The sequence below is a fragment of the Nannobrachium achirus genome, assembly GCF_963921795.1.
Source record: "Nannobrachium achirus genome assembly, chromosome: 5".
Classification (NCBI taxonomy): Eukaryota; Metazoa; Chordata; class Actinopteri; order Myctophiformes; family Myctophidae; genus Nannobrachium; species Nannobrachium achirus.
Genome location: NC_137814.1, coordinates 17013394 through 17026191, shown reverse-complemented (window position 1 = coordinate 17026191; position 12798 = coordinate 17013394). Strand labels below are relative to the sequence as shown.

The 12798-nt window shown below is 44.9% G+C and overlaps 1 protein-coding gene across 1 annotated transcript in view; it reads left to right on the top strand.

Annotated features, from left to right (window-relative positions):
• The window catches only part of LOC308286155 (catenin delta-2-like), a gene marked incomplete at both ends in the record, with an annotated part of 218736 nt that overhangs the window by 190948 nt on the left and 14990 nt on the right, over positions 1-12798 (top strand). The window contains 1 exon segment of the mRNA XM_080727111.1: positions 38-164. Coding sequence (XP_080583237.1) covers positions 38-164 — 127 coding nt within the window.

The window sequence follows — 12798 nt, the reverse complement described above, 5'->3', positions numbered from 1 at the left end:
TCTCCTCTCCTCTCCTCTCCTCTCCTCTCCTTTCCAGGATGGCTATTCCCAGTACCACTTTGTAGGCTCCTCCTCGACGATAGAGCGGGACAGACAGCGTCCCTACTCCTCCTCCCGCACGCCCTCCATCTCCCCTGTGCGAACCTCGCCCAACAATCGATCGGGTGAGTTCCCTCTGGCTGCGGTGTCTCGCGCCCCACTCTCCGTCCACACCCCACACACCAGTAGTGTCATGTGAAAGGTGCTGTGTCACTGTGAGTTTGTAGATAAGCTACTTTAACAGTTTATCATGTGACTAAGCAGGGGTGGACTGGCCCACTGGGCATACCGGGCATATGCACAGTGGGCCTGTGTTTGCTTTTAAACCAGATTATTTGTACCCCCTGTTTTAGGATAGTTACGGTATTTTTGGGGCTGGGCTGCCACTAAAGCCCCTTTTCCACTGACATGGCCCAACACAAGTTACCACTCCACACCGCCCACTTGTGCCAGGTTTTACACTACAAGGACCTGGGTAGTGGTGTGAAAGTGGTACTAAACGTGGTACTAAAAGGTTTCCACTACAGAGTAGGGCTGAGCTAGGCCAAACAGGGCCAAGCACTTCATAATGACTGATCACTCACTGACTTTTCATAGGGGTAATTTTGTGTAATGGAAAAGGTAGATAATTTTAAGTGGTGTGGTGTGGTGCGGTGTAGTGTCGTTGACAGTCCTGTCTGCTGCAGTCCTGTCTGCTGCCGTTGACAGTCCTCACCGTCATTTAAAGAGTTAATATCATGGTGCCGTTGACGACGCTCACCATCACTGTTACTGTAAATACATTAAAAGTATTATTACTTACTGTACGTCGCTCCAGTCCCGCCCGCATCAGTAATGTCCGCGATTTGTTTACAACGCACGTTGGGTGTGTGCACGCTAAGTGAAGCTCCTCCATAGTAAATCCATTGAGAGACCCATAAAGAGACTTCATTTACTCAAAAAAATACATTTTGATCCCAAGGCTGGCATGTTTACAGTACAAACTGCACTCGGCTGGGCGCGGCCATGACACTTTTCTGGGCCCACACTGTCATGTGACTAGATGACGTAAACGTTGAACTAAAGTGATAATCCATCTGCGCAAAAACAACCCCGTCCGGCCCTTCAAAATAATAGCGGCGGCCTACGGAGGAAGCGGCGCGCATCTGAGCCTTCAGACATGTAGCATTTAAAATGCGTATTAAAAATCTCACTAGGTCGTCCTCAGTCAAACCCTCCATCGTCGCTTCCAGTCATCCCGGTTCTCCATACATCCTGCCAGCTCGTTGGTGCTTTGCGCTCCTGCGTCTTTCTTGAGTACATCCACATATGTTAGTGTGGGACGTCCTCGTGACCGGTGCCCATGTGTTGGGTCCCACAGCACCAGTTTGCTGGCTGGCAGCTCCTGGTGTCTTTGGCAGTGTCCTGCAAGTCTCATTCTCCTGGCGGCTATTTTATCGCTCACCCGGCCTTAACACTTATGTTGCAATGATTTTTTCTCTTCAATGTCCCACGATGCCATGGTCTCCATAGACCTCCATGTAATTTATAGTGCACGGATCCATGCTTAGATGATGCACCACGTGTGTGCACACTGTTCACAGCTTTCAAACAAAAAAATCCGCTTGGAAATCCGTTCAGGCATTCATGATTTAGCAGCCATTATGTTTTGTTCAGATGTAAACAAACATGGCTGCCATGTTTGAAAGAATGGGTTGGTATGGGGGTTAAACATGCAATTTCACGATCGCGATCATGCCTAATACATTTCTGGAGGTCCAAAAAAATGTTTTTGAAAAAGAAAAATTGAAAAAAAAAAAAGAAAACGGCCCAAACTCGGGAAACTCGGGGTTGGCACAGGGGTGGTACCAATACAAACTCGGGAAACTCGGGGTTGGCACCAGATGTGTTAATATTCCAGCATACAGATTCTTGTTGGTAACATGTGAACTCTTGCTGATGTTGAGCACTACACGTAACATTCGGGTGTAGCACCCGTCTAGAGACTTCTGCAGAGTTGGCTTCAGGGTCCAGCATTCACATACTTCACACAAATGAAAACAGCAGATCTGCAAGCTCTCCGCGTGTCGCGACGCGAGGTGGAACAATGTTGTGGGGAATGCATGGGGACCCGCTGTGTGTATGATTGATCATGCAGCCTGGTTGCTTCTTTTGGACTTGTTTTCATAGACCCGGATGCTTGTTTTTCTCGCAAAATCTGGCAACACTGCTCGCCACATCCCTCCCAGGATATCGAACCCCCAGATGATTAACTTATAATGTGCAACTTTGTTTTCTCCCTCAACAGTAATCATACCAACATAAAGTTGAAGTGTATAGAGGGTATCTGCACGTTTCTAAAGTGACAATTTAATGACTTTTTAATACCTGTAAAATTACACATTAAACATTGGTCAAATTGTCAAATATTAGAGTCAGAAATTGTGAAAATAGCCGATCTACTGCGAGGCGTTGTGAGCATGTAGATCAGGCTATTTTCACAACAGAACCGTGTTATACAAAATGTAATGCCTCAACTCTTAGTGCTCGTCAGGGTGGGGTCGATGATTATCGTGGGGGTCGCGGCCTGAAAAGGTTGAGAACCACTGCTCTAAGGGGTGTGCACTGTGCACATAATACCCACATTGCAGTCATTTAAAACAATCGTTTTAAATGACTGTAGGGCCGATGAGCCTTGGCTTGATGCGTGCGTGCGTGCGGTGGAAAGGGGATTGAACTGGAGGGGTTTAGGAAGCTGGCCCCCTCGCAGCACCACATTAATGACCAAATGAACCGCTACCATTTGGATAATGATACAGTAGAACAGAGAGAGCGAGAGAGAGAGGGGAAGGGCGAGCCTTCGAGACAGACTGATCCCCGTGGACAAACAAACAGAGGGCAACAGCCCAGTGTGTGTGTGCTGTGCATAGGCGATTTTAAGGGGTGTCCTAGGGTGCACGTGCACCCCCTGGCCGCCAGGCGGCCATTTTGATTTTTTTGATCATAATAAACACGCAATATATGATTAAGAAGAAGAACATCTCAAATTCGCCTTTTTTGACCCTTTGAAGCACCCATAGCATGACTTCTAAACCAATCACAGCAAATGGGGGGCGGGAGGTAATAGGACTACTGGTTTCTCAACCAATCACAGTGACTGTCTGAACGTCTCTGACAGCACAGCTGAAAAACAAACGGCAGATGATGGCACCTGCAGATTTATCTAAATAACAGAATTAAACAGTTGTTTCACAGTGGAATATGCTACCTGGGGTTAACTACAGACATCCATAGGACATGTGGATAGCTTTTACATTTACCATACGTGAACTAAAGTTTTCGGCGCTGCTCAACGAGGCTGGATTACACGATGTGTTCTGTGCCTCCAAGGAATAACACTTTCTTCTGGGCACCTCAATATAACATTGGATATTTTCTTGTCATTTTCTTAAGGTAAGACATGGCTTTATTTAACTATCTGTTCACTGTGGAGTTAGCCAACCTGTTATCTTCTCCTCCGTGTGTGTGTGTGTGTGTGTGTGTGTGTGTGTGTGTGTGTGTGTGTGTGTGTGTGTGTGTGTGTGTGTGTGTGTGTGTGTGTGTGTGTGTGTGTGTGCGCGCGCGAGCGAGCGCGCATGCTTGCTTCACTTGCTTGTAAATATTGGTAGCTGCTGGTTATGGATCTTTGGTGGTGTGGTTGTGCCACACCACCAATGTAAATGACTGCTTGATTGCTTGATGAATGATGATTAACTTGATGTTTGGCTTTATATGTCCTGGCTGTGCTGCCTCTGTCTGCAAAATAAGTAAATAAATCCTATAGATAGACATATGGTGTCTAGAAAAAGAAGCACCTGTTTTACACTTTTTTTTGTTTATATTGTGTTACATTTGGGTACAAAATTAACTGCAGAAATCCGCTAAAACAACATTACAAAACCGCTAATATCCGCAATTTTGTGTGTGTGTGTGTGTGTGTGTGTGTGTGTGTGTGTGTGTATGTGTGTGTGTGTGTGCGTGTGCGTGTGCGTGTGCGTGTGCGTGCGTGCGTGCGTGCGTGCGTGCGTGCGTGCGTGCGTGCGTGCGTGCATGTGCTTTGCATAGACCAGTGGTTCTCAAACTTGGGGTCGGGACCCCAAGTGGGGCCCCCAAATTATTTTATCCAGTGGTACAGAATGATATTGCAGATTTATAATAACACTAAGCTAGATTTCCCCCAACGTGCACAAGGCACAAGCTGGTTATAAAAGGACATCATGTCATTTCTCGTTTTTATTTGAATCCCGAAAAGTTACAGTTTTGGAGGTTTCCACCCGATAGAGACGATATCGACGTGATGTAGCATTAGCGCTGCAAGCAATAGTCTATGCCAGGGGTTTCTATGCCGTGACCCCCAAAATAAACATATATGAACTGGGGGCCCCCACCCTGGCAAGCACTTGAATACTTGTAAGTATTACATTTAATGTGACTGGTTCCACAGATAAATATTGTGAAAATAGCAGATCTACATGCTCACAATGCCTCGCAAGTCGCAACGTTTTTCACAATATTTTCACAATGTTCGCCTCTTGCTTACTTTGACAGTTTGGCCAGTTTGGTATTAAAACAGTCCTTAAATTGTCACTTTATAAACGTGCAGATACTATGTATCTGCACGTTTATAAACTGTCAAACTGTCAAAGTAAGCAAGAGGCGAACATTGTGAAAATATTGTGAAAAACGTTGCGACTTGCGAGGCGTTGTGAGCATGTAGATCTGCTATTTTCACAATATTTATCTGTGGAACCAGTCACATTAAATGTAATACTTACAATTCCAAGTGCTTGCCAGGGTGGGGGCCCCCAGTTCATATATGTTTATTTTGGGGGTCACGGCATAGAAACCCCCGGCATAGACTATTGCTTGCAGCGCTAATGCTACATCACGTCGATATCGTCTCTATCGGGTGGAAACCTCCAAAACTGTAACTTTTCGGGATTCAAATAAAAACGAGAAATGACATGATGTCCTTTTATAACCAGCTTGTGCCTTGTGCACGTTGGGGGAAATCTAGCTTAGTGTTATTATAAATCTGCAATATCATTCTGTACCACTGGATATTATGACCTTTTCAGCTGCCTCCTGAGTATAATAATGTACAGCATATATTAAGGAACCGGCCTGCAATAGCAAATACTTGCACACTAAAAGTAATATTCTTGTTCAGCATTACTTAACAATCTGCAATTTATATCCCTTGACAAGGCAATAGTAGCTGAATTGATGATGGTGTGCCACTTATTTAATGTTCTCAGGCATGATGTGTTTTTGTTGTGTAAGGCCCCTGGCCCTGACGTGTTCCATCTACATCAGCTTGTTATGCTAACTATGGTTCTGGTGTCTAAATCAAAATGGGGGAAATAGGTCTAATTCACTAGCTTACAAGAAACACACCATGAAGGTTTAAAGGTTTTAATGAAGTAAAGGGCAGATAAATAATGAGCAGTGATCGATGAGCAGACATGGATCTATGGTGTAAACGATCATGAAATCGATCAATGATAATAATGAAATCAAGCAGTAATGAGTCAGTAGTGGAAAGGGGGGATTGGGGAGGGCGTAGGTTCCGGGGAGGGTCGCAGACCCTGGAGTCTTGGGGTAGGGGTCGTATAGCGTAATCGTCTGCACCGTCGGCGTCAGTGGCGACGTGGACTGAACCCCCCGGCAGGAACCTGAGAATAGAAAATAGAGAGAGGAGGAGAGGGGGATAGGGAGAGGAGAGAAAGGTAGAGTGAGAGAGAGAGGGGAAAAAGGCTGTGGTGGTGTAGGGGTCCCCCGGCAGGAACCTGAGAATAGAAAATACACTCTTAGAACAAAAACTAGGCTCTACTCAATTTTATTGGTGAAACATTTTTACACTCAAAAATATTGAGTAAATATTACTGATATGAAATCAGGTAAATGAAACTCAATTAATTTGAGTAAAAGTAACCAAAACTTTTACGTACTTATTAACAACTAAAATTGAGTACAATGACCTAAAGAAATTGAGTAGATTTAATTAAATGATTCAGTCAATGCCACAAAAGACTACAAGTAAATACATTGAAATATTAAGTAGATCTAATTGAATATTAGAGTATGATTTAACAAAACAAATATGTCACATTTACTCTATTCATTTACTTTTATTGATTTAATTCATATAGTACCATTTTACCCCTTTCATTTACTTTACCTTTTACTCCAGGAGTACATGATGTCAAATGAATACACATGAAATAATTATGCAGATAATTATGTTTTTAATCAACTCATTTTGACCATTGTAACACCACATCAAGTATGAACATTCAACATACTTTAGTATGTAAATGACATGCAACAATGCCTGCAAAAACAATATGTTTAAAGATAATGATCAGGAAAGGGGTATCCCTGACACTTTTAAAATTTTTAGAGTTTACTAAAGAGCAGTGTGTGTTCACAATACTGTATATAAGTACCTCTAATTGAACTGTGCATACTGTAAGTAAGCAGTCTGTCAAACATGATGCACCATAAGAACAATGAGCCCATCAAATAAACAGTAAGTCATAACCACAAAATACATTAAAGAAGACAGTCAGAGGCCATTTGGCATGAAAGGAAATCACAACTTGGAATATGAAATAATAAATAAGCATTTACAGTAGCTCAACATTTAAACATATTGACTATGCACACATGTAATGTCTATATGCTAAACTGACCTGTTTGCATTATGACTCGAATGCACCAGAAACAAACACTTTACATGAACTAATTACTATCAGCAACAAATACCATTGCAAAAATGCTGTTTTGACAATACATCCACTTTCAGTTGGTTATACCCACGTTCTGAGAGCATCTTGCTGAACAGTAGTCGGCAAGCAGACATTTTTTCAGTCTCTGAACTTTGGCTGAAAGGTGTCCGGGATCCAACTCAACTAGTACTTTTTGGAACATCTCAAGACCATATCTGAGGTTCTTGGGGTATCTCAGATTAAAGGCATAGAACAGTCCCAACAGATAGCAGCAGATCCCCAAGATTGTTGAGGGCAGTGATGCCCTTAATCACAATACCTACATCAGTAGGTTCATTCATTGAGTCCTCTTGGTTCTGCAGCAGGTAGATCTTCATCTTCTTCATCATCACCTCCTCTGTCAACTTCTCTTCTACTCTGACAGGTGCACCAGCAGCTTGCTTCCTGCACACATTGTGAAGATAATTGTTTAGAGCTCACTTTCAGGCTAAATGTTACAAGACACACAGACACACATTGAGCAATCCTAGCTGTCTCCACACATGCAGCCCTGGGCATAATCTTGAATAAGTTGGACCAGACATGCAACGGATGCAACAGCCATTCAGCCAATTTCACAACCTTCTCTGGACATCACTATGCTGTTCCTTTGCATGTGATGGTCTCATCCACGATCACATTAAAACGTCAAAAAAAATATTTTACTAACTTGAAAGTCCTTGATCTTGACACTCTCTTCTTCCAGATGGTCGACGAGACATCAGATGATGACCTCTCGTGTTTGTTGATTGGGGATTCCTCTCTGTAGAATAGAAACATAATTATTTGAACAATAAAGAAAAAGTATGACTGCACTTTCATAAACTAACATAAACTTTGGCAATACAATTGTTTCCACAACCCAGTTTTAGCAACGGAAGCTGGGAGACTGTCCTTAGTAGCTATTAAGACATACATTTAGAAATGAATAATCAGGAGAGAGAGTTGCAGGGGATAAAGATGAGTTTAGCATAAATTAATGTAGTAATTATTGTCATTAGCCAGGTGAAATATAATTAAAGCAGTTAGAGTAAATGAAAGTTTCATACCTGAAGTAGAATACTCATTTGTGCCCAAACTGCCCTTCTTGGACTGGAACATGGACAGTAGTTTGGGGGTATAGAAGTCCAACATTGCCATACATTTTGGCTCAAGATTCAGTGTGGTGATCATCCTGAACTTTGCACTAACCTGGAAGACAGAGATGAGGGGAAGAGAGTAAAAAAGAAGACGTGAGATTATAGATCTGGTATTTTCCCCCAGGATAGGGATGCTAGGGTATACAAGTGGTTAACTACAATGACAAGATGTCTGTCACATTCAGGTCTAATTCCTGTAACCATTTCTGTAAACATCTAACAAGGCAGGCCAACTATCCTTGATGTCTGCTGGCTGACAACATCATGTCATCTAATGCTTAATATCTGCAACCCAATTTTACAGGGATATAGTTAATAATAATAATTGTATACTTCAAAAAATAGTGGATATAGCTGATCTACAGCTCACAATCTTGAGCTTGTAAATTGGTCATTTGAGCATTTCTGAAGAAAAAAAAGATAATAATTCAAATAACTGACACCATGTGAGGCTTAGTCAATTTATGATTCCAATAATTACCTGGCCAAACCAAAATCAAGGAATACCATATAATCATGTTGCTTATTTACTTCATACTTTTTCCAAGTCTTTTACACATGTAATCCTCATTGAACACCATAATAGATACATGCAGATAATATGTAGGCCTACCTGTGCATTTTATCTTCATTGTACACATTGTATGCAGCTGTGCATAGCTTGTAATAAATGCAAAAAGTCATGACTAGAGGGCTTGCACATTACCCTCACTGTGACCTTAACTAGCTGCAAACATTTGAAAAGAACACAAGTTATACCCAATACATTTATGTAGCCTATATGCACAAAGATACAGTAAATCTACTTACCAATATTTGCAAACACTCTCCAGGTCTCTTGTTGAAAAAGATGTGTGCTGCTGCTGCTGCTGCTGTTTGTTGACAGAATGTTCCAGTAGAATTTTCCCATGAACCCTTTTTTTCCCATGAACCCTTGTGTACAATTTTGAATCTTAGTCATATCTACTCAATTGTTTAGGTTGTTGTGAGAGATGAAAGATTATTTAGTTGGAATGAATAATAATTAAGGGTCTTTTTAAATTGATCCATATAAGTACTCCATACTCAAATATTATGAAGGAAAATTACCAAAACAAATTGAGTATAATTCATGAATAAAATCAGTTGGTCAAATACTAATTTATTCTCACGAAATTAACTCAAATAATATATGTACATCTAACTCAAAACGAACAGTTGGATTTTTACTCATTTCGTTTGGTGTGACATACTCAAACAATCACATACATGATATTCAGTGATTTTATTGAGTAAATATAACTTTTTCTAATAGTGCCATATACTCGGCCGCAGAATCATTTCTCAGAGTGTAGAGAGAGGAGGAGAGGGGGATAGGAAGAGGAGAGAAAGGTAGAGTGAGAGAGAGAGGGGAGAAAAGGCTGTGGTGGTGTAGGGGTGGTGGAGGGATACGAAAAAGCAAGAGGGGTTCTGGGAAGTTAGAGTGAGGATAAATAGAGCTAGGTAGAAGTCTAGGGGGCGGAGCCAAGGGCCAGGTAGGCCAGGTAGGTGGCGTGAGAGCAGGTAGGTGGAGAGGGGGGAGGAGTCATGGTGTGTTTCTCTCTCTCCTGAACTTCTGTTGTTCCAACACCATTTCACTAGCTTACAAGAAACACACCATGAAGGTTTAAAGGTTTTAATGAAGTAAAGGGCAGATAAATAATGAGCAGTGATCGATGAGCAGACATGGATCTATGGTGTAAACGATCATGAAATCGATCAATGATAATAATGAAATCAAGCAGTAATGAGTCAGTAGTGGAAAGGGGGGATTGGGGAGGGCGTAGGTTCCGGGGAGGGTCGCAGACCCTGGAGTCTTGGGGTAGGGGTCGTATAGCGTAATCGTCTGCACCGTCGGCGTCAGTGGCGACGTGGACTGAACCCCCAAAAAGTAAACATAAGGGCCACTACGTTGGATGTTGGGACGGTGTGGACTGACCCCCAAAAGGAGAGACGAAGGGCAACTTCAGGACTATGCTAGGGCATGGTCGGCTGCTCTGAGGTCGTGGACGCTAGTGCATGTGTAGCACAAGGATTGCGAGGTCCACCTGCCTAGCAGTTGGACGGTGTGATCTTGTAGCTGGCTAGCGGCTGTGGATGCGGCGCCGATGCGGAAAGGGTGGCCCGGGAAGGTCTCTGCCGAGAACCCTGATATGGTGAGAATTTGGCGGAGGTGGAACCTAGCTGCTGGTGGCTACTGTTCCGTTTCCGGTAGTGAACAAGGGGTCTGAGGGTCGGGCATTAAGGGAGAGTCTGGCTTGGATAAGGTTGGCTAGGGGTTCGTATGGGCTGGTTGGGGGGGTTGAGGCGGAATAGGTAGAAGGGGGTTAAAAGGCACTGGGCTTTGCTCTTTTTGATTGTAAACACGGGGGTGTTGTGGTCGTGGATAGCTAGGTCTGATAAGCAAGGATCGATGCTGGGGTCGAGATTTCGAGTTGGAAGTTGAGGCGCTGCAGGCCTTTCAGTTAGATGGTGATTTGTGGGTAATGCGTGAACAGATGGGACGAGCCAGTGATGAGTTTGGTGAAAAGAGAGATTCCACGGGGGTAAGCTCTGATTGTGGAAACTCTGGGGGAGTGTGTGGATTGGCTGTAGCTGAAGTAGGCTGAAATGTTATGGGGTCAAGGAAGGGATTCAATGTTGTGTGTGGTGGAACGACCTGAAATTTGGTCCACGCGGTCCAGTAGGACGATATGGTGGAGTCGGCAACGCCCTGGAGGACGGACTGCTGGGACTGCGGAATGGGGTGATGGAGGGGGTGGTTTATGGGAAGATGATGTCCGAAAATGGTGGGACCAGGACTGGATGGGGATCTGAGTGTGGAGCCAGTGTCTTGGATTTCTGAAGCATGCAACGGTAACGTGAGTCAGCTATGGCATTGTGGTAATATGGGATGTGGGCTGAGAGACGAAGGGCCACTGCTGGACTACGGTGTTGTGGCGGTTCTGAGGTTGTGGACGCTCAGATGCTCTGATTGATGGCCGTTGAAGGATGTTGAGCGATGCGTGTTGAGCATTATGTGTCGAGTGCTGTGTGTTTAACGCTGTGGGGACTGCTGTGAAGGGGACGCTGTGTGTTGGGCGCTGTAGTAGGGAAAGCTGTTAGGGGAACGCTGTGTGTTGAGCGCTGTAGTAGGGAACGCTGTAAGGGGAACGCTGTGTGTTGAGCGCTGTAGTGGGGAATGCTGTGAGGGGAACGCTGTGTGTTGAGCGCTGTAGTAGGGAACGCTGTGTGTTGAGCGCTGTAGTAGGGAACGCTGTGTGTTGAGCGCTGTAGTAGGGAACGCTGTGGGGGGAACGCTGTGTGTTGAGCGCTGTAGTAGGGAACGCTGTGTGTTGAGCGCTGTAGTAGGGAACGCTGTGTGTTGAGCGCTGTAGTAGGGAACGCTGTGTGTTGAGCTGTACACAGCGTTCGCACATCAATCAGCACAGGGAACGCAGTGTGCTGATTGATGTGTGTTGAGCGCTCTGTTGAGCGCTGTGGGGAACACTGTGATGGGGGACTACGGCGTTGTGGCAGTTCTGAGGTTGTGGATGATCAAGAGCTCTGATTGATGGCTGTAAGGAATAAGACTGAAGGGGTGACGGGGGCGAGTGCTGTGTGTTGAGCGTTGTTAGGGGAGCGCTGTGTGTTGAGCGCCTAGTAGGGAGGGTGGGTTGTTGGCTGGGGCGGGGGAAGTGGTGTCTCGGGAGGTGAAGGGGCGGGGTGCGGCGAAGCTGCACTGACTGGCTTGGTGGGCTGGTCTAGGTAGCCCCGGTATGTGGCCAGGTTCCATTGCCTTGACCTCGCGGAGGCCATGGCAGAGGACTGGCGGTGGTACTCTTGGAGGAGGGACCCTCCAAACCTGACGGACAGGTCAAGCACCACCGCCAGGTCGTCCTCCAGGTCCTGACGTCTGTTGGGAAATGCGGAGCAGGTGACATCTCGGAGGATGGAGAAAAGCCAGGGCTACGGTGAGGAATGATGATCTGGTGGGGGTGGAGCTGCGGGGCTGGAAGGAGATGTATCAGCAGTCCAGGAAGCGGAATTCGGTGTTGCAGTGGATGGACGGAGGAGGGAAGCCAGGTCTGTGTCAATGCCCTGTAGTTCTGGTTGCGGAGGGATGCTGGGATGGGTTGTGGGTTCCGGGTGATGGCGTTGGATGGTGGGCGGGCTGTGGGGAGAGAACGGGGGGGGGGGGATAGGGGGGGGTGGGGTGATAAGAGGAGGACAGGAAAGAACAGGGGGGGGAGGGTTGGGCAGTGCCATCGCTGGTTGTGGGATGGCATGCCCGGGAGAAGGGAAAGTGAAGCAGGCAGGGCCTGAGGTGCGCTGGTGCCAGGTGTGGCCACGGCAGTGCTGTTGTTGTTGCCGGTTGAAGGGGAGGACAGAAAAGAGGAAAGTTGAGTGGGATGTAGGGATGAGGGTGCAGGTAGGGGATGAAAGTGCAACCTGCGGGACAAGGGATGATAAGATAGACAAAAAGATGTTAATGGGTGGGTGGCAGGCACGGGGTTAATGACATGACACGGAAGTAGGAATGGTAGAGGTCGGAAATGGGCGAATACGTTGAAGTATTTTGATACGAAATACAAGCTGGGTCAAATATTTATCAAGGTACAAGATATAGATACAGGCCAGAGAAATGTATTTGAAAACAAGTACGTATTTTGTATTGTGAAATACATTAAAGCGCATTTTATAAAGATGTATGCAATGATGAGTAATTTTATAGATTGACTGTCAAGTATTAAATTAATTTTGATATATAGAATTGGTAATGATGGCATTAGACACAGGATAATGACATTAGACACGGAAGTTGGAATGATAAT